The sequence below is a fragment of the Apus apus genome, chromosome 2 (assembly GCF_020740795.1).
Source record: "Apus apus isolate bApuApu2 chromosome 2, bApuApu2.pri.cur, whole genome shotgun sequence".
NCBI classification, from domain to species: domain Eukaryota; kingdom Metazoa; phylum Chordata; class Aves; order Apodiformes; family Apodidae; genus Apus; species Apus apus.
The window spans coordinates 80,269,463-80,295,893 of NC_067283.1; the positions used below are offsets into that span (position 1 = coordinate 80,269,463).

Sequence of the window (26,431 nt, forward strand, 5' to 3'; positions counted from 1 at the left end):
CTTCCAGAGACCCACTCCTCTGTGTGACTGCATGCCATGACCCTCTGTGGACAAGGCACAGAGCCCAAGGTGACCTAATTCAGATGCAGACATTCAAACTGGCCAGAAATTCCACCATCATGTGTTAGACCTTTATTAACCCCCTTCTATTAATATGCTCAAGATTACGAAAACATACATTTTGACAATTTAACAGTTTCAGCTGTAATGCTCTTGTATTCCTATTCATAAATAATAGCTAAACCATTAAAAATCCCACTAGAAAAATACATCATTTTTTTGTATGTCTGCTTGTACCAAAACAAGAATAAAATATAGACAAGTTTATTGATCACTGTAAATGTTACTACTGATGCAAAATAGATAGCAATACCCTACTCTCAGGCATTATAATATTTCCCCATGCAAAGCAGAACCAAATCTAAAGTAGGCAAATTATTTCATTCAGTGAAAAAAGTTTCTTTTAATAAATAAGGTATTTGATATGCAAGTTCTGATGAGATGAAACTATTATAGGTATCAAGCCTTCTTAGTTAAAAGCTACAAATTACTGAACAAAACTGAACTCAGAAAAACTTTCAAGAAACAAAACTGTTATAATACAGAACTCAGGTGTTCGTGTTTATAAATATATATACATATACATACAAATAAAAGGCCTGTAAGGGATAAAATTGCTTTTCTTTACACAAAGGAACCAAGCAGTCTCCTTGCACTCCAAGCATTACCATTTAGTTCCCTCATGTAACTACTTTAGCTCCTGCAGGCCTTCACATTTTTGTTACCACCTTGTACTATCTCCTGCAGGAGTTAAAAACAAACCTGCCTGTCCCCATAGCTCTAACATAAGGAAAATCAAGGCTTTGCTTCTCAATAAAACCCCAGTTTTTTCAATGCAACTACATGCTTATGGGATTGTAAGATTTCTGTTTTGCAAGATCTGCTATATTTGCTCAAATTAAGGCTTTTAATTTTAGAAAGAATAAAAACACGATTCTTCTAGAAAACCAATCTGGGCAAAATGTTCCATGTAATGAAGTAAATTGCATATAGTTGTTCCAGACAGAGTTCTTCAAGCATTGAGGTCTTCACTAAAGATAGCAATCTTATGTAAATATTTTAATGTGTATTCAGAGGATAGAACATGTACATGGACTGCTAAATGCACATAACACATGTAAAATTAGTATTTCCTGAAAATGCAGTGTTTGTGAATGCATTCTGTGCACAGCTTTCTCAGATGAACTGCAAAGCAAATCTTGATACCTCTTTGGCAGGTCATGTTGAATCAGTCCTTAAGGGATTTACAAGTTGACAGAAAACATTGACAGCTACTGTGTTCAACTCTATTCCATGTTACTTATTAATTGATACTGCCCTTTTTAGTTTGGGAAAGCTTGTGTACTTTCCTCAGTTATAAAGTATACCTTCCATTCATCTGGTACAGTATTCTTTTGTGTGCGTCTGTGTTGGTTTTGGGCTTTTTCCCCCTAAGCAACACTTCTTCACCTTGAGATACCAGCACTGAGTGCAGACAGCTTGATTTCACACGTCTATGCCTGCAGCTGTTTGCTCTGCCCATCCCTGGCGGGAGGTGTTCCAGCAATGGGGGAAGCCACATGTGATTTGAAGCAGCTATGCAGAGGCCCCAGTTTACATCCTCCCATCCCAGGTAACCCCAAGTCGATGTAAGGTTAATAACCTGGAGTGTGAAGTGTGGGACCATGAGAGTTGCTTCCTTTGTGATTCATCTTCCCTAGCTAGAGACAGAGCACAGAGAGGCAGTAATTGCTCCAGGAACTTGAGTTTAACCTATCCAGAGATGTCAAGAGTAAAACCTCAGGCTAGCAATGGAAAAAACAATTACCTTGGCCTTCTTTGTTATGCAGTCCAATCTTTTTTGTCTGACAACCCTCAAATATGAAATTTTTCTCCCAGACAGTATAAGAAAACATTTTATGTTTTTTACGGCTGGCTGGTGGTGAATTGAGCTATAATGGGAAAGCAAAACATTTACACAATAAATCCATAAATCATTTTGTAATCATTAACAAGCATTCTCAAAATCTTACTGCTGTCAATTAGAAACCTAATTCACTGGAACTGATCACTCACTGTATTATACAAAGGAAAAAAAAGTCATTGGTCCTTCACGTTCTGAAAATGGGGATGTGATAGTAGCGGTCATCCTCGGTCAGGAGAGAAATCTCATTCCATTCCCTTCGGTATTCATCTGGATAGTTTACTTTAAATTCCTCAGTATTAAACCTATGCAGTCTGTAAACTCTGATCTTTACTTCAAGTACATATCCAAGAAGAAACAGTTCAACCTAGAGATGAAAGAAGTAAGACATATATTTCTAGACTTTGAAAACTAAACTGAAGATAACCAAATCAAGTCTTCAAAACAGTAGATAAGGCATAAAAAAAGCCCCCCTTTGTAACTAAAGTAAGAAAAGTAAACGTTTGAGGGTATTCTCAATGTTCCAATAGTCATTCCACTGCTTTTTTGCACGTAGAGGATATTCTGGTTAACACCTGACACTTCTGAAACATCCCACCCCCACCTGACACAATGTATAATCTGCTCCCAAATCCTGCTCACACAGCTCAGTGGGGAGCACCGAGGGACTAGCTATCATTAAGAGAGTGATACACCTTAAAAAATGGGAAGCCTGCCACCTTGTGATCACTTGGTACATGAGACAAACACAATTGTCAAAGGAAAAAATTTCCTTGTACTTCATATATATGAAACTTGAGAAGTAACATCTTCATTGACGCTTCTTGCAAAGGATTGTTTCTATCTGGAAAAATGCTTTGGAAAAAGCTCATATCCTTGGGCACAGACAGAGAGCAGAACGCGTCCAGCTAAAATCAAGATTATCCTGAAGGCGACTGCAACATCAGTTGACTTGAAAACTGAAATTGATTATATTAAAAAAATCACCCATTGTAAAGTGAAAATCTTTGCAGAGTGGCAGTTGGAGCTTAGATGTCAGTACTTATTGGAAAAAAATATCTTAACATATAAAGGGGAACAATTCATGGAGTTCTCATCACCTGCTCTTGGCAGGCACCACATCTAATGGGAACCAAAGAGAGGTGAAACAAAAGAGCAATGATAGAGGCTTTGGCATGGTGGAAGAGATAGGAAAAGCAAACCAGCAGGTCAAATCTGCATAATCTAAGATTATTTTACATATCAAAGGTATCATTGCTCTAAACTATGTCTCACTGATAACTTGCAGCATTTATTTCTGTCCCAGCAAGAAAACTGTCCACTCCATTTTACTCTACTTTTTTTTTTGCTGTACGATAAATGCCTGTCCTTGATCCACCTCCCCACATGCCAAAGTAAAATAAACAGACCAGCTATCTCAGGTGACATGTTATATATTCACTTAGTAATGTCAGAGTTGGAATAACTTTTGTGATTTACTTTTCATTTATATTATTACCTGATCTAGGCAAATAGAGTCACCTATCGAGTTCAGATGATTCATCATGAAACTCAAGGGGTCAGACGAAGAATCACGAGCAAGGAGAAGGCTAAAAAGGTTGTGTACAGGTTCTTCCCTGTTCTTTATTTGCTCATAGGCTTCAACAGCTTCGTAGAGCATGATGAATTTTATGGCCTCATACAGTTTGTGCTCCTTGCTCTCATCAGAAAAGAGTGTATTACACATGTTTCCTCTTTCTTCGTGATCTTTAGTAGCACTTATTTCAATCCACTAGAAAGCACACAGAAGAATATTAAACAAATCATTAGGACTTCTATTTAATGTAAAGGATTCCAATACAGGAACAACTGATAGTCTGTAAAATGACACTCAATGACTGGGATTCAAATTAATTTCAGTTAATTCTGTGCTTGTATCACTTGTATGCTGAAGTGGCCACCAACTACGAAGTGCAATCAAAACAATCTACCTTAGCCATGAATACTAAATCAAGACATAGATCCCCGATCACCTCATGCATTCCTGAAGACTTCCCTTGCACATTAAAAATGAGACCAAGTGGATGAACCACTATGTCCCTTTGCTAGGAGACCTCTGCTACCTAAGTGAAAAGCCTGTCCTAAGTGTAAAGCACCTATTACCACACAGCCCAAGCACAACAGCATCTGAGAACAGCAGCCCACAATATGATGGAGCTGGGAAAGGCAGCAGAGAAACCTATTCATGAAAACAGGTAAAAATCCATCTCTCTGGTCAAGCAGCATCTTTATAAAAATAAAATTAAGCTGGGAGCTAGACCTCATACCCAATAACAGCATAATACAGCTGTTCTGCAGCAACCTGTTAATTGTATAGATCTGTTCACCATGCTGACTTGAAGCTTTTTTCTGTACAAACATCCTGTTAAATGCTTCGTTCTAAGGGACCAACAACAACTTATAAAGAACTACAAGAAGAAAAAAAACAACAAAACCTAACAACCCAACACTGGCAAATGCAAAAAGTGACCAGAACAAAATGGTAACTGCAGGCAAAAACCACCAGGCACACCTCTAGAGGATGCGCAGTTGTCACTGCGGCACAGCAAGGTTGCCGTCAAGGCACAAGGAACAAATCTTTATTTTAATGCCCTCTTTTTATTACTAATACTTTGTTTCTAAAGCTAAATAAGTCCATTTGTGGCTTCTTGTTTTTCTTTAAGTAGCCATTACTATAACTAATAATAGGGTTTAAAACTACAGAGCTGTGACTTGCATACACAGCGCCACAGAAAAGGAAGTAGCTTAAGCGTTTACCAGGACAATCAACTGTTGTATCTGTGGTTAGACATTGAAGACTGTAAGATGTACTGCAGAATTAAAAATGACAGTTTAAGATCTGATATACCAGATAATGGATGCCTTCAGAGAAAGACTGCAACCTAATTTTGACCAAAACCCTGTAGTCCAGCAAATGCCAGTATCCACTTGATGGCTGTGACCCAGGAGAGCATAAAAAACAAATGCCCAGCCAAAGGAAGATGGGGAGAACAGGGTGGTGGTGTGCTGGGGACAGCTTGTGGCAAAGCAGGTAGGAACAGTCCAGAGCTCACACTACTGCAGACATGCAGAAACCCCAGAGGAGCTCAAAGTAGGTGCAAGGTCTTGTCAGGCCAATTTTTCATCTTGGTTTCAGAAGGTTCTGGGGCTATTAGATCTCCCCAAGCTTTAAAATGTAAATAAGAGATATTCTCTTATATATTCTCTGGTTGGGAATGTAGGCAATCTGGATATGCTGAGCAGAGGGGGCAGTGAAGCTGACAGTTCTTTGTAACCACGTGCTTCAGGTTACAGAGAGCAATTATAGTAAAGCTGGGTAAGTACAATGCTTCATGGAGAGAGGAGCAAAGGAAAGACAAACATTTGATTAGGAAATGCACTGCTTGTTTTTCCCCTCCCATTTGGGGAGGGAATCCAGAAGGATCCTATACAGCATGTTGTTATTTTTAATCACAATTATAAGGTGCTACACAAGCCACTTGACAACAAGGGCACCAGCTGTGGGGAGGATGGCCTCCCTAACTTGCAGGGGGACCCGAAATGGGATTCCCCTGCAGGAGAGGCCCATCCTGCAGCTCAGGTCCCCAAACCCAGGAGGAAGATTGACACAGAAATACGTAATCAGAAACAGTTCCCTAACTCAGTCTCAACCCTCTTCTCTTCTTGGTGCTTTTATTCCTCCCAGCCATCTCCCAAATACTCACATTGGTCTTTAATGCCTCCATACATTTGCGCAATTTACCAAAGACATTGGGACCTGTGTATCTTTCTGGCCCAAAACTGTATTGCTGAATCCAGTTGCAACCTTGAGAATACAAAAGCTTTTCAGGGAACTGGGGGGGAAAAAAAAGCCAAAACCAAAAGCTAATTGAGTAGAGATCTTAAGCATAACAAGAAGTAGCATATAAAGTTATATAAACTTGTCTACAGACATTTTAATTCATGATGTGGTTCCATCATCTATCAGCTCAAACAAAAACAGGCTTCAGAACAACTCAGATATTAAGAAGGAAGCTCCATTTGACTGCCAAGTGCTTAAGAAACTTTCAAAACAGCCAAAAAAAGAAGAAAATATTATTTCAGCAAAGTATATAAACCCACAGTCTGGAAAAGCTGGATATATCCAAACACAGTGAGGCTTTTAGGACTACAGACAACTTCCAGTTCATACATGAGTCTGTGCAGGCAGCAGCTATAGCTCCCCACCTCCTCACTGCTGCCTCCAGCTGCAGTTCCTGAAGCCCAAGGCAGGATCCCTGCTGCCCAGCAACATGCTTAGCAGCTCCCAAGCAAGCCACTAGACTGCACGGATGTGGATGAGGAGGATTCAGCTATCAAGGAAATGACATCTAGCTGGGTAGCAGTAATATTTATCCATTCTTTTTTTGTTGTTGTTTTACCATTTAGAATAAAGTTAGTTTCAGTATGTTTAGATCAGGGACACTTTGTTGATTAAGTGTAGTTCAAAGAGTTTGAAAAACTTATCTTTAAATTCTGATAATGATTCTCCTCTACCTCCACAGCAGAAGCTTCAGTTTTCATATTAAGAAATGCTTCTTTCTGCAGTGCAAGGTCACCTGAATCATGTTTATTTAGGAAATGAATTTTACCTTTAATATATCTCTCTCCTTCATCCATGATGGAAAAGGAATGCCTTGGCTGAATATCTGAAAAAGCACCGCTCTTAATACACAGTAGTTGTCCCTCCTGACTTGTCGCAGATATTTGACATGATAGCTCCAAAACAATTCTTCATATGCCTAGAAAAGGACAAAAAAAATTTACTAAAGCATGTTTTAAGTCTCAGACCATGTTGGGAGTCCAATTCCAAATTACTCATAAGAGGTGGCTAGGGGAAAGAGTGAGTAATTTATGTTTTATATACACAAAATTTTTCTAACACCATAGTTTTTATAAACACCTTAAACTGGCACTGCCCCTTAAAAGTGATTCTGTGCTCTCTCCAAACCCAGTGACTTGCTCCAGTCTCTGCACTGCTGCTGTGGTAAACACGGTCAACCATAGCTGAAGAGGTCAGCAAAGACTTCTTCGCAGTAATAGCTTTAACCTTGACCACTTCACAACTTGTGCTCACACATGGGATGGAGCAGCCAAGGGACAGGAAAAGACAACCAGAAAAAACTCCTTTTGGCAGAAACAGCTCCTAACACAGGACTGGAACCATAGTGCAATGGTACCCTGAGGCTGCACAAATCTGGTAGCTCTGTGCTGAAGTGGATGGCCCTTCTGCCAGCTACACACTCCCAGTGTTTCATCTGCATTACCTCCAGCTCTCATCCAAGCCCTTGGTGAGACAATTCAGATCGATAAACTTGCAGAGAATTAACTTAGAAAGAGAACTCTACAGTTACACAGGCTGCTGCATCAGTCTCACAGTTTGCTTCCTAAAGGGGGCAGGAAGATGGTCTCAATTCCTGGTCCTCTTTCACCTCAGCCACTTCCTCACCCCATCCCAACACCACTTGGCTGCAGAGTCTCCCCTACTCTTCCTTCGCATAGGCTGTGATAATCTTATCTGCTGCTGAATCCTTCCTGCTGCTTCTGCAAACTCAGATGTCTCTATCATCTCACCACCTTGGTGAACCACATCGAACAGAAGATGTAAGGGCTACTGTAAAAAAGGGACTGTTTAGCTAGAATAAGGCAAGCAAAAGGGAAAGACAAGGCAAGCAAGGGACTGCCCCTTTTGGGGACAGCAAGCATGTTAGACTGGTTCAGGATTTCAGGAGACTTCATTCTAATATGTGCTCTTTACTGTGATAACCTCTACCTGATAGAATGAGCCATCCACTAGACTGTCCTGTCTCCTTTCAGATCTAATCACCTAGCAGGCCCATGGATTTTCTGAAACGCTTGTTGCCCAGTATGTGTCTGCAAATTTATCACAAGTTTTGCTCTTTCGCTACTTGTTCCTGCAAACCACTTTTGGCCTTGTTGTATGGTGTTCTGGGCACTTCTGGCATTGCTGTGTTCCCTCATTTAATCTGGCAAAGCTGGATACTCTCTCTGTTCATCATTTGGACATGACTCCAGCTTTCTGAACAGTTTCTTCTTTTTTCTCTTAACTTCCTGTGCTGGTTTGGGCTGGGACAGAGTTAATTTTCTTCATAGTAGCTAGTATGGGGCTGTGTTTCAGATCTGTGAAGGAAACAGTGTTGATAATACAGGGATATTTTAGTTACTGCTGAGCAGTACTGACACTGTCAAGGCCCTTTCTGCTTCTCACACCATCTCACCAGGAAGCAGGCTGGGGGTGCACAGCAAGCTGGGAAGGGACACAGCCAGGACAGCTGACCCCAAAAGACCAAAGGGAAGTTCCATACTATGTGTCTTCATGCTCAGAGTATAAAGCTGAGGGAAGAAGGAAGGGGGGGATTTGGAGTGACGGCATTTGTCTTCCCAAGTAACCATTACGCATGATGGAGCCTGGCTATCCTGGAGATGGATGAAAACCTGCTTGGCAGTGGGAAGGAGTGAATGGTTTACTCTGTTTGCAAGCGTGGCTTTTGCTTTACCTATTAAACTGCCTTTATCCTAACCCATGAGTTTTCTCACTTAATACTCCTCCGATTCTCTCCCCCATCCCGCTGCAGGGGGAGTGAGTGAGGGGCTGTGTGGGTTGCCAGTTGGGTTTAAACCATGACACTCTCTCCTGCTGCTGTTTAGCCTTACCAGCTTTGTTTTACCTCTTCCTAAGTTCTTCTTGGTAGGCATTTGCTCTGTGATTCCAATATCATGACCTAAAGCAATACTTATGTGAAATACACCAACTGTAAATACTCAAATCTCTTAGCTATCTTCTAGGTTATTTTTAAAAATACTTGTTTTTAGGGAGTTGACCTTTCTGAAAGCAGATGCAATTGTAGCATTTTGTTTGTTTGTTCTGTTGCTCTTACATGGATACTGAATACAAGTACATGCCATCTCCTGTTCCAGAAAACAGCAATACAAATTAGAAAGCAACATTTTGAGGCAGATAGATCCTGTGCATTACTCGGTGCCAACACAAAGGTTGCTTCATTTCCTAAAGGCTGCCTGAAATGGTGATCCATTAAGTCATTAAATGGTCACTGGGAGCACCTTGAAGTTCAGCCCCACAGCTGCTGCCCAGTGTAGCTAGCCAGGCAATGTTTCTCAGTACCACTGACTTTTTGATCTCTCTCAGCATGTCAGCATCTCAGCAGGTCAGTGTTCCCACCATCATCATATAATCAGAAATATGGACCTGGTGCTGTATTCATCTGTGTGGGCCCAAAACACAACACGAGGCTACAAGCGTATAATGTCACAGATAGCTGATTCACTGGATTTGAGCCTATGCTTGTTTTAACAGACACTACTACTCTACCACTAGTACAGCTACTTCAGCTAGAAGTTTTATGGGAAAAGTAAAGATCCAGACCATGGTCTTTGAGCCTACCTTGCTGACTAAGGCTTAAAACAGTTGAAACAGAGAGCCATAAAGCACATGTTGCTCCTGGAGGCCCATCCTCGTCACACATCAGGCTAACATAGTACGGATCCAACTTCCAGCACTGGCTAGGGCCCTTCAGAGGACACTGCTGCTCCCACCATGCCCTCTGCCACGATGCCTTCCTTAATGGCTACCAAGATATAGCTGCCAACAGCCCACTGCATGTCCAGTAATACACATCTTTTGCAGGAAGCACAGCTGCCATTTCTGCCTATCAGGTGTATGTATGCACGTACACACAATGTACACAACTGAAAAACACGACGGTGAGTTGAGAGAAAAGCGTGTATCTAGCATTAGTGAACCATGAAGTTAGTAGGTTCTTGGCTCAGTAGTTCAGCTGTCCATGACCCAAAGCCTGATTCAGTGCAGCACAACTCTTCTGCCCCTGGTCTTCTGCAGAGGTTAAAATTTAACTCTTACCTCCCTCATGTGTTTGGCTTGCTTTGTTTCTCCTTTCCATTCTCTCGCACTATAACCAAGTAGATCAACTTCTGTCAGCACACTGAGGTTCCCTAAATCAAGATTAATTCACAGATTAGTTACTTTCTGCTGTTCTGCATTTAAAGGGTAGTTGCAGGATGGGGGAATTAAGGAATACAGAATGATGACAAAAATATTACTTATGAGTTTTCTCCGAAGGTAGTTGCTCCACCTGAAATCCAAATGATAAAACAGGTGTCAAAAAGGAGTTCTCAAAGGTCACTGTTTACTAAAACAAGCAGCAGCATGGAGGCTTAAAGTCTGCATAATAAAAACCTACCGTTTCAGTAGCTGTGCTAAAAAGCTGTACAGCCTTCTGCAATACCAAAAAACAGCAACAAGGAAAGACATGCTTAGCATCAGCTGTCCTTTCACTTTTTGCCACATGAGACACAAGGATTGCTTGGCAGCTGTTGTCCAGGACCGCACCTCATGCCTTCCTAAAACAGGGGCAACAGAAGAGAGGAAAAAATTTTGTCACTGTGTTACAATACTTGTTTCTATTTGTTTTTTTTTACAAAAGGAAAAATCATCCAAGTACAGCATCGCTCCATATGAAACACAAAAGATGAAATGTAAAAGTCACCATATTTTAAAATAAAATTGATATATATACTTCATATACTTATTTAAGTTTCTAGGGGTTTGTGTGCATGTGATTCACATTTCCAAGCTTTGCTCCACATAATGTAAGCTTCACAGGAAGACTGGCATCAAAACAACTCTTCAATAATAATAACTTTTCTTTTTTTTTTTTTCTTCAGGACATGCTGAACCTGTACTCTCATTAGTTTGCTATTAAGTCAAGGTTTTAAAGACAACAGATTCCTGGCAGTTGTATTCTACAAATGGGACATATAATGCAATATTAGCTAAGCATCACACAACCGCTAGGGGAATTAAAGGAAAGTTCCCACCTCAATTTCGACAAGTTTAGTGTCAATTTAAAACGCAGGAGAAAGCTCTTCCCCAAGGATTTTCTAGACAGTTCAGGAATTCATCAAAAAGGGAGCGTGCTCTCACTGTTCTGTACAGACATACACACCAGAACATGTTACGGTCGCTCTCTTGGCACTACAGGCAGGCTTAGGGAAGGTCTTGGTTGGCTTTGCTGGTAAGAAACCCTAGAACTGAGAAAGGGCAAAGACAGTGTCTGTTTCCTAAATGAGAAATTTATCCTCTGGCTGAAATTTAAGCATAGGAAATTCCCAGAGTTTACAATCAAGAGCTGCTCTAGTGTTAACTTATTTATTTAGTACAAAACTATAAGAGAATTCAACCTTTAATAAAGGCATCCCCAGAGAAGACTGAGAAGATCTTTCTCCGGAGACTCCACAAAGGAAATTACTCATTCAGCATAATTTAATGTCAGTGGAACTTCTGCCCCTTCTGGCTTAAACAGAAAATTGAAAAGGGGCTTAAGTTTTCCAAGAACCTTTAGCCCATGCACTGTGGAAAACTCTCCAGTTATAGAGTTGCATATGAATCCCAACCTTGGCAATAAGATAAACAGTTACACGTACATTTTTACAAGCACTGTTGCGTATATACAGAGCAGTACTGCTATCTGGCCTTTTCCAATATTCTGTTGTTTGAAGAAGTTTTATTACAGGATGGCATATGCAAGTCATCCAGAAGCAAGACCCAGACCTCATCTCTCCCACGAATACAAAGCAGGTTAAGAGCTGGAAATGAAAAGGTGTTAATAAACTCTAAAGAGGTGATCGGAGAAGCTTTTTGGGTGCTAGTTCCGATTTACATAAAATTCCTATCACTGTGAGCAATACATTGTTTTCATCGTATGAAAACAACATGATGGACAGAATTTCTGTCAGCATCTACTCATATGCTACACTAATGTGGACATACCTGGCACAACCAGGTACATTTTTAATAGGCACCGAAATTGCTACCTAGAGAACAACTGAGAATTAGTAACAGATGACAGTCCTGGCAGAAATCAAGTCCCTGCAATTTCTTCTCTCTTCTCTAGGATAAAGGCATCAGCATTGAAAAAAAACAACCAGCAGACTGTCTGTAACTAGAATGGAACCTGAAGACTTACAAATGTGGTTCAGCCCATGGATCAGTGGGTATTCTGGATTTATATTGTGACACTGTTGTATGAAAACCAATGATGAATCAAACATAGTTCATTAACAGCAGTGTAAAATACAATATTGAAAGGAAGATGCAGGAGACTTTAATTATTTAAAATTACTGTATGGTCCCTCTTCTGAATTTGCACTTAAGAAGTGAGAGCCGGTCCATCCGTTCAGATGACATACACTGCTTTATTGAGTACCAGGAATAAGTGCGAATGCAAAATTTCTTCCTTTGCTCCTTCTACTGGCAAAAAGATGAGATGAGTTTTTAAGCTGAATCAAAAAATCTTTTGAAAAAGCTTTTGATGGTATTAACCCTGCAAAAACCTCCTGGAGTCCAACAAACCCCCTTTCTAGGCACATGGTGCATGAGCAACTATTAATCAAGGAGTACTGGGAAGCACTGGTTTACTGGTTTCAATAAAAAAAATCAGAGAACATGAGATAATAGAATATTGTTAATCCATTTTTTTAAATTTAATATGGCTGATTTATAAGTAGGTGTTTCCCTAATAAAAAGCCCAATGGGAGAATGGGAAAACCTGCAAACAAGTGATTTTGATTATTTTTGCTACACTTACATTACAGCATACCCTGGACTTCATAAACCTTCCCTTCTGTCATGGGACAGCTGCTGTTCAAACAGCAGTTTCTAGTTAAAACAGATTCAGTTACTACTTTTGGTGCTTACATCACACTTAGAAATGTAATTACATTTTTTTATTCAAGTAAATGACATTTAGAAGGGGCAGTGGGATCACGAAGTGCCACTTGTAAAAACACATCACGAGCAAGACAGGAATTAAAGAAGAGTTTAAAATAGATCTTTCCACCCCTTCAATATTCTTAAGAAACTGAAGAGCAATTAAACTAATAATACAGTGGCGGGGGAGTAAAATAAACCCACAGATTTTTAAACCAAATCCATTCCCTAGGATACAGATCCAATTCATCCTGTTCCTTAAGAGATGTTGACAGTCTGTTGGTGCTGCGACCAGCTGCTGGGCTCACATCTCTTTGCAGACTGACCACGAGCATCAACATGGGGATGGGGAGGCCCTACTTTGCACCCACGAAGAAGATAGGAGCCCTGGGACTTCTAAGACAGCTCCAACCAGAAATCTGGATGCACTGAGGTTGAATAGTGCTGAACCAGAAGCTGATAGCAGTGTTTATCTTACAATGCAAGTAGTACAATGTGTTTTCTTTTCATGCCACATCATCAACATCCTGCTAGTGCCAAACCTTAAGCATTTACTCCCCCACAAAGTCAGTAGGAGAGGCAGGCAGAAGACAAAAAAAAAGAAAACACAAAACAAAATAATCCCCCCCAAAAAACAAAACCCAAACAAATAAAACAAAAAAGGAACAACAACAAAAAACACAGCTGTATGAGTAAGAGACATCAGCAATATCTGCTTCTTTCACAAGCAACTCAAGAGGAGTCTCTAAAGAATTAGCCTCACATTTTTCTCCCTCACAACTTTTTTGGAGGCTGCCACCTTAAACATGCATAACTGATGAGGTGCAAAATGTAAGGAATGCACTTGGGAACTGGCAAGCAGCACTGCACACAGTGCGGAAGCACAATCCAATATTCCAGCATGTCTGATGGCACATTCAACTTTTTACTTTTTTTCTTTCCTCCCTGTAGCAAGGCCATCAGAAAGATAATAGTGTGTCTTCCAAATTTAAAAGTTGACTGTGTGGCTTAGTTTCAGGACATTCCTCTTCACAGTCTTTTTGGTACTGAAAGCAGGACATGGTACTTTTTACCACAGAGTGACCAAATTTCATACTCCCATCACACAACACTATGTTTCTACTTCCCAAAAAGCAGGTATCCTTTCCTTCAAAGAGGAAGGCAGAATTTGGAATCACTCTGCCCACCCATATCCCTCCTTCTCCCTCCTCTCTTGGACCCAGAGCTACAAAGAGAAACTGAGAGATGCAAGGCTTGGTATGGAGGTCCAAGTCTGCCTACATTCATTGTGTGCCTGCAGAGCTCTCTTCATAGTTGCACATCACATCTTTTCAAACTATGTAGTATCAGTACTGAGGCATGTTATAAAATTGGTTGTCCTTCTTTTAAGGGAAAACAACCAAACTTAGCCTTACACAGCAAGCATCAGCATGATGCACAGCTGCACCCACGTTGTGCACATATACCTCAACTGATTGAGCCTAGAGAGAGACAAAGACAAGAAGCTATGAATTATAAAAATTCAATACCTGTAATAGGTTATACTGCATAACAACTTAGAAGAGAGCAATGTGCTGCTTTAGGTAGTGCCAAGGGAAGAGAGTCTTCGGTTTCCCAGTTTATTATCCGTGCCATTCCAAAAAAAAGAAAAACTACTCAAAACAAATCAAGTACAGAACATGTGGGAAGCACTGCTTAATTCAGTAACTATTTAATGAAAACCCCCTTATTTTACAACTTGTTAAGCAAACCTTCCTCTCCTGTTCTAACGTAACAACTGGAGATCAAGATCTCTACTTGGTATAAAAAGAGAATGATTTACAAGACAGTAATTATCAGCAACTTATTAAAATTTCAACCATGTCTGCTGATCAGATCTCAATTTCTACTCCAAAAAATAACAGAGAGAACCCCAGCCTCAAACAGTATCTAGAATCACACAATTATCTAGAAAATGGAATAGTTTTGGGAGCACTGAGGTCCATCACTTGCAAGAAAGGCCTTGTGTACACAGCTGTCCTGCAGAGGAGTCCCAGGTGCTCTTTCAGTCCATGTCCCGTTTCTACAAAGTTCTTTCAGGATAAACAGAGTAGAAAGGTGGCAGCCTCATCCTCAATGGGACCTGAACTGCCACTGTAAATGTCTCTATCCAGTTGTGATCCTTATTTATTCCTGTTCTGTACCAACAATCATGATGTGTTTTTACCTACTGTCTGATTATCTAAAATATACCCTGTTAGAGTTACCTTTACAAACCAAAGTTAATCTATATATTCAAGACGCTAATGCATGCCCTAGGCTGCACATGCCACTTACCTCTCTACAAATTCCTAGAACAGCAAAAGGAAAGTTCGGTTCTTGATCTTCTGTATAATTCAGCTTCCTTTTTAAGGCACAGGGTGCCTCATCCAGGACCTCCACATGAACAAAGCTCAGCTACACTTCCATTTATGTAAGAAAAAAATGTAAGAGAAGCCTTCAGAGAATTTATAGTCCAGAACAATACATGAAAAGCATTTCATTCCACAGAAAGTAAGTATCTCTTTAAAGCTCTGGTTCCTAAGTATAAGTCAGAACCAACAAAAATACAAAATAACCTCCTTTTAAATTCCGTGACTGTGACGAATCTTTTTTTTGTGTGTTTTAATATGGAAAAAAATCCATCCTCATTCAGAATGGCTATTTAATGCCTATGCACTTAAAACAGAATTTAGATAAATGCACTGAATCTATTATTTGGAGGAATATTTCCCTGCTGTGGAGTTGCATGTTGAGTCATCCCTAATGCCACTCATGTTTGTTTCTGGTTTATCTATTTGGAAATGCAAATCTCAAAATGCCTTTTAGACTTTTTTTTTTTTTTTTTTTTTTCTGTGCCTAATCCAAACTGACACAGTAAAAGAAATATTTTCCTCCTGAGCATCTTCTTAAGCTTCAAGTTTAGCTGAAAGGCAAAGTGGTATAAACACCTCGGGTTTTTCTGTTGATTTGTCTAAGTAACTGAAGCTTTGGTTATGGAAAAAAACGTTGAAGTCTTAGCAATAAGAATTCTTTTCCTCCTTTTTTTAATTCTTGTTTGCTAGGCAGCAAACTAGGCAACTTGTACCTACAGCCCAACCCGCCAAGGATGTGCAGTCATTAGGTGCTAATGAGGCTGCGCGGTACCATGGCCAGCATCCCTCTGGTCTCTCCAGGCAGAGCTCCAGCAGCAACTGTCCTGTGCTGGGGGCTCCCCTGAGTGGGAAGTGCCCCCAGGCCTGCCTGGACGTGCCGGACTCCGTGGGAGCGCAGGCGCCAGGGTCACTGCCAGCCAGGAGGAGCAGGACTTCTTGAGCCTGCTGCCCCAAAGGAAGGGACTGGTGGGCTCTGAGACTCCAGCACAACCTGCAGCAGTGGCCATCACATCAGTACTGGAGGCAGATGCAGGTGGCAAAGCCAAGGAGCCCTCCAACTGCACCTGAGCAGGGGGAAGACACCTGGATGGACAAAGTACTAATGTCAACAGAAACTCACATAGGAAAGATCTCAATGCAAGCAGCACAGAAGAACACAAATGCTTGTCGGACTCCACTGACAGCACTAATGGGACAAAACACCCCATGGATGGTCACAGGTGAGTCCCCAGCCCTTCAGTGGTCACTGGCTGGCTCCTGCCTGAACGGGGGTTTGATGTCTTGAAGAGTCCTTGTGTATCTCAGAGGAGATAGCAGCAAGAAGTGCCAGCTGACTTGGCAAGCATGAACTGCAGGACAGTCCAAGGCATTTCAAGTTTCTACCTGTCAATAAACAGTTATCCAAAGTGACAGCCCAAGTAACCCATGGCGATAAAAAAAATCAACTCAACTGAGCTTGCTTACTGTCTAAGCAGTATCAGTCACAGCTGTCAGTTCTTACAGGCAGTGTGTACAGCTGCCATCGACCCTGCTCAGAAAGCCAGCCCCCTTTAACCAGATTGCACCCATGTAGCTTGTCATTCCCATCTCTGTACAGGGCCTCACCGCTGTACCCTCATCACACAGATTTTACGCCTGTCTTCAGAGCAGAGCCCTCTCCAGAAGTGCACCAGACTCTGTGCACAATGACATGCAATGCAGAGTTGTGTGTCTTTCACATGGATTAATAATCACAAATAATTTACCAATCACATTATTATTATTATTATTATTATTATTATTATTATTATTATTATTATTATTATTATTATTATTATTATTATTATTATTATTATTTACAGAATCATAGAATGGTTTCGGTTGGAAGGGACCGTAAAGATAATCTAGTGCCAACCCCCTGCATGGACAGAGACAGCTCCCACTAGACCAGGTTGCTCAAAGTCTTAACATTTGGCATCCACAACTCTTCTAGGCAACCTGTTCCAGTGTCTCAGCCCCCTCATGCTGAAGAACTTCTCCCTAATATCTAATTTAAATCTCCCCTCTTTCAGCTTAAAACCATTACCCCTTGTCTTATTGCTACAGGCCCTTGTAAAAAGTTCCTCCCTGGCTTTCCTGTAGGCCCCTTCAGGTACTGAAAGGCTGGTATAAATAAGGTCTCCCCAGAGCCTTCTCCAGGCTGAAAAGAATCTGTCAGTGTGTCAGATGAGAAAGCCTCTCTACTCCCACCAGAAATGTGCAGAGGTCATTCCAGCTGTGTAATTTGTTGGGCTTGGGAGCTTTACCCGTCTCTCTCTCCTTCTTCCTAAAAGAGATTAGAAACAGAAGGAAAAGGCAACACAGAACAAAATATTGAAGCCATGACTCTGAACACTAATGAAAGAAATTACATCTCTCTCCCCTTGCCTCTCAATGTCCAGCTTGATGGCAGTCAAACCTGCAGCTTTATTCTGTCAAGCTAATGCTATTAGGATGGAAGCAGCTGGCGTGTTTAAACCCTGCTCTCTGTTCATCTTTTAAAGGGCAACAGTTTCAATCTGGCATTTTTAATGAGCTCACTCACAGAGGAGTCCTTTGCTATTTTTTGAGGTATTACTGTGCACTTGCCTAAAACCTTAACCAAAAAAAGGCATGTTCAAAGGTAGAACTGACTCCATCGAGATAACAGAAATTTCAGTTACTATCACTCAGTGTGATAGTCATAGCTAGTAGAAACATTTCATTAAAATGTGATGCACTTTTGGTTTAGTTACAGACATTTGGATGCCCCGAGAAGCTTGAAGTGAAGCACTCTGGACATTGCTCACAGGGACCAAGAGACCTTGGTTTCCTGACTCCTCTGTATTTGCATGAACTGCCCAAGAACTGGGCAGTTATGGAGCAAGGTAAACATAAAACATGCACCCCTGTAAAATATGGTCAAGTGCAACCCTGCATATTGAGCTCTTCTCCGGGGGCTGGCACTTGGCAGAGGTACAACTTATTTTACTTGTAAACTGAAGCAAATGAAATACAGAGTTCTGGGCAGTTTCCAACCTTAGAAGAGAGCAGTATCATTTTTAGAGATATACAACAAGATGCAATTCCCTGTTTTTAAGACCTCAGCCTTCGGCAAGCATGTCACAGATTAAATTGGTGTGCAGGAAGTGAAATGAAACGAAACCAGAACTGAGGAACAGAGAACGCATCCGTACGTCGCTGCTGGACAAATGTGCAGGCACACACATGGCACGGAGCTCTGCTCAGCACAAAGCTGTAGGACGTCTCTTTTGTCACACGGACAGACCCGAAATGAGTATTTAAGTTTGCGGAAAGACTTATTTTGCACAGCCTCAGCAATTAAAACCTGCCAGCATTTCCCCACTGGCAGCTGACCTGTGAGCAGCACCAAGCACCTTGTCATGATGCCTCACTGCTGCACAGATGCTTCATGACAGTCAAAGGCCCACACCCACCATATCATGTCAGGGCACTAGTTTGATGGTAAGGTACACGTTTTCCACTTCCTTAGCACCATTCATGCAACATGACCATTCGGCCCCTGGAAACATAAATACTCAACACTCAAAAATTCTGGAAAATCTTGGCAGCATATTATGGACAAGAAATCTGAGACAGGGTCTTGCCCAGGACCACATACAGAGCTAGTGGCAGAACTAGAGATTGAGCATATACAGCCACACCATCCCATATTTTTAGCCCTCCACCTTAACATGATGTGGCTCAAACAGGACAATATAAGTCTCCCACTCAGCCCACAGCCTTCTCCTCCTCAGAGAAATTTTGTTCAAAGAAATGTTTGGGCAGCGCAAGCTGCCCTGCTAGCCACATCTCTGCATGGGTACTAGGTGTAAATGGCGCCTGTCCCTGATGATGACCTGGGGACAAGAACTAGAGACACACTTCCTCTCTTGGTTGGGAGCTTCTAGCACCTCTGCACAGGCTACTGAGAAATCCCAAGCACTGGGGTCTGGATACTGAGGATGCCAAAACCGGATGGTGGTGTTCCTCAGCAGTGAAAAAATGGGAATAAATTACAGAATAAGGCTGCAAAGAAACTAAAACCTGCTGGCATAAAACTTTCTCAAAAAATTCATGAAGTAGCCTACACCAGTTTCTGGAGTATTTTACATGTCTGCCTTCACTGGGGACTCCTCAGGAAGTGGACAGTAACACCGTGATGTGCTTTTTTCCCCTCACTTATGTTGGGTCAAAATTTTGATGTGATTTTATATGATCAGGCAACAGACAGCCAGTCCAACTATAAGTTATACTGTTAATGGGAAAAAAACACAACCAAACAACAAACCAAAAAGCTTTTCATCATACCAAATTTTGGGATATACAAACTAAACTCTTTGTAGCACCTCAGAGGTCGTACAAGACCCCTAGCTACAAACTCCACCCTTAACACTGTCATTGACCACTTTTCCATTGCTGTGGCTGGAGTACACAACTCCCGAGAGTTTCCTATCTTTCAACTGACATTTTAGTTAATAAACAGCTATTTCTCTGTCTTTCTGGAAGGCACGACATTGTTGTGTCTGATCCCCAGTGCTGCAACCCTGCACAGGGGAACTAGTGTTTGTCATGCTGGGAATTCCAGCAACAGAGCACATGGGCAGAGTTCCCTGTTACTGCTATATGCAGACACCACACCACCTGTTTCAACCCAGGAGTGCAGCAAGGATGCCACGTGTCCACCATACTTTCCCGAATTCCCTCGAAACAGAGAACAGATCTTGAAGTGATTCAGTGTCAGATGTCAGCAACTCAGATTAGCATTTGACTTTTAAAGAGTACTATAACTCCTTTAGAAGTCCAAATGCCCAAATAAAAACATCATTAGAATACGACTAATGCAGCCTAATTGTAATTAAAAAAAAAAATTAAAATTAAAAATTCACAGCCTAAACCAAGAGGAAATTAAGAAGTTCCTAAAGATAAAACGTCATACAATTCTAATCACACCCACAAATTTTGTTATGCAAGGGTAATGAAAGCAGTGTAATTACACGACCTTTTGATTCCTGAGCGCTGGTCATTCTCTCCTGTTTTCAAAACAACTAAATTAAAACCATACTCATCTCCCCTAGTTCAGCTTGGCACCGTGACTGCCATGGTTCAGCTGTGTAGGGTCAGAAGGTACAGGATGTCGAGGTATTTCTGAAATCTCAAACTCACTTGACTCTGTAATCATGCAAAACCATTTTCAGACATACAGCTCAAGAAAAACAGCAGACATTAATGAAAAGCATTTTAATGTTTGTTGGTTTATCCTTGGGAGGTAGGACGTGAAGATTTAAACTGGAAGCTGTATCTAAGAAACAAGGCAGTCAGAAAGTCCTGATGTTGAATGAGAAATCCCCAACATTCAGTCAAGCAACCTGGTCCAAAGAGTTAAAGAAAACGAAAAAACTTGTCTCTCAGTGGAAAAAAACCTCAGAACTACAAAAAATAAAGTTTTTTTTTTCAGAATTCTAGATCCAAATGCAGATACTTATCCATAAAAGCACTTACATTTAATAGGCTGACCATTACCTTAAGCTGCCTTTGCCCTTGAAATTAAATTCTAACACCCTTCACCTAGATTTTAAACAACACCAGTAGTATTTTGTATAGACAGGCAAAACTGCAGCTTTTCCTCCTACTCTGTGGTGTCCCCTTCAATTTCCAGTTTAACTATTTGCCTAGCAGGAAAGAGATACAGTTCTTAAAGGAGCAAACTCCAGTGAGCACTAAGAAGTCTTCCAAGCCTTAAAACCAAAATGGGCCATTTCTTCCTGTTTCACAGACTTCATCTCTTTGTTTCATCACTTGCAGAAACTGGAGTGGACGAAAGGATGGCAAGTGGGAATAACTGCACTCGCACACACCAGCAATCGAGCAGTTAGCACCACACCAGCTTAAAACTCACTTACTGAACACCTCAGAAATCTGCTGCTTTCTCCACTACAGAAAACGAAAGTATAAACTGAATACAACTTGTACAGCTCCTCCAAAAAGCAAACCAGTTGATCAGTACGAAAGACAGCGCAAAATGAGAGCTGGACCAGTAAACCTCAAAGCAGAAACATCCCGAATGGCACAGCAGAAAAGCAAACCGGTAAGGCATGGCAGCCTAAGAGACGACTTGACAGTAGGTTGAGATGCAGAAAACTCAAGCGCTACAGACACGTGGACTGGAAGGGGTGCATGTCCATCTTCCCGAATCACGCCCTCGCTTCTGATCCCCTTTTTCCTAAACCTTCACCTTTTTGACGGGAACAGAAGCCAGTCTGCAACACTAAAATTCAGGGACCACACAGAAAAAAAAAATATAAAAAAAAAAATCCAAAGACAAACCCCAAAGCCCGCCAGCAACCCTCCCTTCCCACCGAAACAAGTGACCAAACCCCAAACGCGCACCTGCTGGGAGGAGCGGCGCGCCTTGCTGGTTTAGAGCCACGCCGACCGCCCGCACCGTCGAGCCGACAGCGCAGGGCAGGCACTCAGAACGCACAACTTCCCCAAGAAAACCCCAACATCACCTCGCACACGGGAAACTTCTCCCAGAGGCCTGACCCCCCGGGCCCGCCCCGGGCCGCTGCCAAGCCCCGCACCCGCGGCCCCGCCCGGCAGGTGCGCTGCGGGACCCAGCGCGGGGAGGGAGCGGGGAGGGCGGGCGCACGGCCCCGGCGGTCCCGCCGCCTCCCCGAGCAGCTTTCCGGGCGCTGCCCCTTGGCCCCAAAACGGCCCCGGAAAAAAAAAAAAAAGAAAAAAAAGAAAAAAAAAAAAGCCAAGCGGACAAGAAAATGTAAAAAAAAAAAAAAAATCAAGGAGCGATGAAATGAAACCTGAACCCGCGCAGCCCCCGCCGCCTCACCCGCTCCGCCGCCGGTGCCTCCCCGGGGAGCCAACCCCGGCCGCAGCCGCGACGCCGACACCGCCCGCGGCGGCCCCGGGGCGGGATCCCGCGGGGCGCCCTCCCCGCACACCCCGCCTTTCCCCGGCCGGCAGGGCGCGGGGCCCCGCTCCGCCCTGCCTCGCCCCGCCCTGCTCCCGGGGCCCCGCGGCCCCTGCCCCTGCTGCCGGCCCGGCACAGCGGGGGAGTGAGAAGGGCCGAGGCCTCCCGGCTCCGTCCAGCCAGCCAGCGGCCAGGCGGGCCCCGTGGTGGTGGCGGCGGCGGCGGCCCCGGCTTCGGGAAGGCAGGCGAAGCCTTGTCGCCCATCCGTCAGCCTGTCCTCAGCTTGCGGAGCCCGTGGCGCTCGCCGTTCCCCCGGCGAGCCCTGCAGCTCCTCCATCAGTCAGATGGAGCTTCTGCTTTGGTGTCACGCTACATGATTTAAGGTTTTATCGCAGCAGTTCCCTTAACGGAGACCAACGCCACCAGCATCCCTCTGAAGTCTGTCCCTGAAGTGGAAGCACAGCCTACTGGCTTCAAAGCAGTTGGGTTTGGGTTGTTGTGGTGTGTTGTTTTTTTTTTCCTTATTTTCGTTAAATAGTAATTTCCTCTCTAATTTACTTATTAACAAAGTGAAGTATGTGCATCCAGAAAATAATTCACCCTTGCCAGGTGCCTTCCTTAAAGAAGTCTTTCAGGTGCAGTTTGTCCCAACTGTACGTGAGCAGTTTGCACAGACCAGTGTAATTCCTTTCCTCGTCACACATTAAAGAACCATTATTTTCTATCTCCCTAAGGACTTTGAAGGAAAAACAGAAGGGAATTGTAATGGTTTGAACAAGTGACGCAGACTTAAATCTTAAAACTCTGTAAGAGTTATAAGCAGTTTGCTCCAGCACTGAGCTAGGACAAACTTACAGGATTGATTTGTTGGTGGTGTTTGTGTTTTGTTTTGTTTTTTTCTGAAATATCATAAGATATTAAAACGGCTGGAGATAGAAAATCAACACTTTTCATGAAAACAGCGAAGAGATTTGTACTGTCTGGCATGAATACAAGGTTGTTTCTCCATCCATCTCAGCTAATTTGAGAAAGGAACAAACCAGCATTTTTATTACCAAGTGTGCCAAGTGCTCACTTGGGTGCACTCATAGAATGCCACCAACACAGTTATCCAAGTAAAACAAAACCTAGGGTTAAAAACCAGCAAAGAACAGCAGAAATAAGTAGTTGACTTAAGAGGCCTAGAGTTGCTAGATGTCTAGCACAGTGTACTGCTCCCTTGAAAAAATCCATTTTGGAAAAAAAAATACCTCTGAAGTGCTTGCTCCATGGCTCCCTGCAGCATCAGCTAGCTGCTGCTTTTTGTTTGGACATGCAATTTCTGGTTTAATGTAGCTGTATCTCAGGAGGTGCAACTGAGAGGGATGCTATTAGGATGTGGGTCACACAGCATCAACCTGCAAAGGCTCCAGAGTACCTGGGATTTGCTTCTGAGACACATCTTGCCTGTGGCAATCACATGCTTCATCTTCTCTTTCCAGCTTCCTTCTCACCTTGGCCAGGCCAGTGTTGGTGCTGCTTGATGGTTTAGCATTCCAGCCAAATCCAATTTTGCCTCTTTCTGTCCTCCCTAGCCTGTGCTAAGATCTGAGGATTTAACAGGGAATTTCTTTGTGCAGACAGGCCTGAAAGTTAATGTTTATCTGGTTGCTGACTCATTAGAGGAGAGAGATGAAACACACACAAGTACAAACACTGTAGATCAACCGCCGTATCAGTGAGTCCTTCCCACTTCCCGGTGCTCTGCTCTTTTCTTGGGACTTTTATTCAGAACTTCAGTGCTATCTAGAGAATAGCCTGTGCCCCTCCGTGTGTGCTCTTGCTTGGAATAAGCCCTGAGGCAATCAATCAATCAGAGATCACTTACTTGAAACTTCTTCAAGTATTTTTTAAACTAACACTGTCCATATGCTTTTTCTTCCTCCTTAAGCTCTTTATGAACGTCTTCCCTGAGCCACTTACAGAGAGTCCTCTGCTACGTTTTCCCATCTGTGGGCTTTGGCAGGAGAATATTGTCTTCCTCCTTGCAAGTCACTGAGGTGGGGCAGCCACTACCCACGTCCCTCCTTGGTCTGTGATGCAGACAGCTGTGGTGAGACTGAGCCAAGTGACACAGAGGCCTCCAGCACTCTGTGTTGGACTGGTCTGGGTGTGGCATTCCTGTTAGATGAATATGAGTTACGATAATCCTAAGGGGTACAAGCAAGGTCTAGATCTGAGCCAGGATCAGCTGCAGAAAGGGGGACAGCAGCAAACTGGAAGGCAGTTTCTGTTGTGGACTGTGCAAAAGGAGAAGCAAGATGCTACAAGGGTTCAGAAAGCTTCAGAAAGTGTGAACTTCCCTGAAATATGTTGGAAAACAATGTGAAGAGCTAGAAAAGGCCTTAGTTAAAGTATGCATTCAATGTTTTTCTGCAGCATAATGCCTCTGGTGCTTCGCTTCCAAGTAGGCCACAGCTCTGCAGGGACAAGGGGACAGCTCCAGAGAGCTTTGACTAGAAGCAGCCTAAGTTTGATTCTTGTCCTCCAGACCTTCTGATCATGGCATTTCACTCTGACAAGGCTATGTGCTAATGGCAAACTTTTACTGATTGGGGATATTTATGATATTTCCTTCCTTTAGGGGAGCATTATGAACTTGCCCATAACACAAACCTCCAGGTTTTTCTGCAGGTCATGGCATCTCTAAGCTGCAGGCATGACTGTGACCACCTCACTCCGCTTGCACCCACACAACACTGCAGAGCAATTACAGCAAAGGCTTGCACTGAAGGCTGCACTAAGCAAGCGTGAAGACATTTTAACTGTCTCCATTTAAACCCACAAGTCAGCAGCAGAAGCAAGTGTCGTTTCTTGCTCCCTTCTGCAGGTGAGCAGCAGAATTATAACCACAGCCCAGAGAACATGAACAATTCAAAAGGAGTAAAAAAAGCCTGCTGAGACAAAGGCAACAGCATCCAACCCAGTAAAGGTAGGAAACCTCGGTACAGGTTGGGTGAGAGCTTCACCCTTTGGTTTTCCAAGTCCATTATTAACAGTCAGGAACCATTTCCTTATTTGTCATCATTTATTACTACTATCAAGGTCAGGTATAGCCCGATACATAGGTAAAAGTAGTTGCCCATGCAGTATGATCAACTGATCACCAGCTTGGTGAGATGCCAAAATTTACAAACCCAAAGGACTTACCAACACTTCTCTTCAAGTGGTTAATTCTGCTCCATTTTTCTTGCTCAGTGAACTCATCTCTGTTATCACTTGCGTTTCTGTCATGTCTCCTCTGCATCTCTTCTCCAGAGTATCGCCCCAGCTGGGTTTCTCTCTCCTGACTTCTTTTGCTGGAGGTAGAAAACAAGTTGCTACAGACTCAGCTCGTCTTCACAGATCAACAAGCTGTGAGAGGATCTGGCTTCCTGTTTCATTTCCGTTGAAGTTTTCAAAGTCACACAGGCTCTCTATGCTTCTCCATGTCCAAGCCACAAGAGAAAAAAAAAAAAAAAAAAAAAAAGGAGCATAACTCAGCTATTTATAAAGTTCACATAGCTACCTCCCTCTGCATCTTCCAAATTGTTTGGGTGCTGGAGGTTGCAGGGTGATTTTCAGAGTGTGATGTACCACTCATACATGGTCTCTGCCTTGGTGGTAGTCCTCAGAGAGTCACAGTCTCTTTTTCCTAACTCCAAAGCCATGTTTGATTGCTAAGATTTAACATTACTTACAATGCAATAGATATGCTTTCTGCAGAAACACTCTGGCTGTGAAGAGAAAACAGATGGTCCACACAAGTATCCCCTTTCTATTAAGATATGGAAGATGCTATCTAGAAGCAAAATTTACATAGACACAATTAAATCACTTCATAGACACAGGATTTTTAATAAGACTAAGCAAAAGGCCCCTCAAGAGATTCTTTACTTCCCCCCCCCCCCACTCCTCGTTTGAAGTTAAATGAGACCAGTGGTTTCTTTACAGTCTAAGGCTACTAATTGCTTCTTAATTACACTGTAGGAAAGTGTATCGCAATGCCATAGCTTACAAGTTCACTAAATCCAGTTTTCTGCTCTGAAAATAACCACAAGTTCTTGTTTCTGAGGTGGAAGCAACAATTTGCCCAGCAATATTCATCCTCTGTCAACTGTCACTTCACATTACAGATGGATTTTTTAAAAAATTGCTGTAACTCCTGCAGTTTCTGACTGACATTTTCCCTTTCACTGGAGTGTCAGTTTCCCTTTCTACATCTTTTATTACAGTATTTTTGTAAAATTAGTTTTTAAATGCTGTTTCTTCATTATCACCCTTGC

At 42.5% G+C, this 26,431-nt stretch overlaps 1 protein-coding gene across 5 annotated transcripts; it reads right to left on the reverse strand.

The window, feature by feature from the left end:
- Positions 1 to 109: 109 nt before the first annotated feature.
- OTULINL (OTU deubiquitinase with linear linkage specificity like) lies at positions 110 to 25,477 on the reverse strand. Of its 5 annotated transcripts, none has more exons than XM_051612792.1 (8): positions 25,317 to 25,477; positions 10,261 to 10,420; positions 10,121 to 10,152; positions 9,921 to 10,012; positions 6,613 to 6,762; positions 5,707 to 5,835; positions 3,462 to 3,734; positions 110 to 2,330 (listed from the first exon to the last, which is right to left on the reverse strand). In XM_051612792.1, the coding sequence occupies exons 1-8, from the start codon at positions 25,411 to 25,413 to the stop codon at positions 2,151 to 2,153; spliced, it is 1,113 nt and encodes a 370-aa protein (XP_051468752.1). In that variant the 5' UTR covers positions 25,414 to 25,477; the 3' UTR covers positions 110 to 2,150. The 5 variants fall into 5 exon arrangements, with proteins under 5 accessions (XP_051468752.1, XP_051468754.1, XP_051468756.1 ...); XM_051612794.1 differs by lacking the exon at positions 25,317 to 25,477 and adding an exon at positions 22,047 to 22,091; XM_051612796.1 differs by lacking the exon at positions 25,317 to 25,477 and adding an exon at positions 21,712 to 21,732.
- Positions 25,478 to 26,431: the final 954 nt, after the last annotated feature.

What these genes read in the sequence shown, in the direction of transcription:
- OTULINL (XM_051612792.1), bottom strand. Translation starts at nt 25,413, where the DNA reads ATGCAGAGGAGACATGACAGAAACGCAAGTGATAACAGAGATGAGTTC. An exon ending in CCTTCGGAGAAAACTCATAA is followed by an intron (nt 10,013 to 10,120) that starts GTAATATTTTTG and finishes ATCTTGATTTAG; the next exon opens with GGAACCTCAGTGTGCTGACA. An exon ending in AGGAGAGAGATATATTAAAG is followed by an intron (nt 5,836 to 6,612) that starts GTAAAATTCATT and finishes TTTCCCCCCCAG; the next exon opens with TTCCCTGAAAAGCTTTTGTA.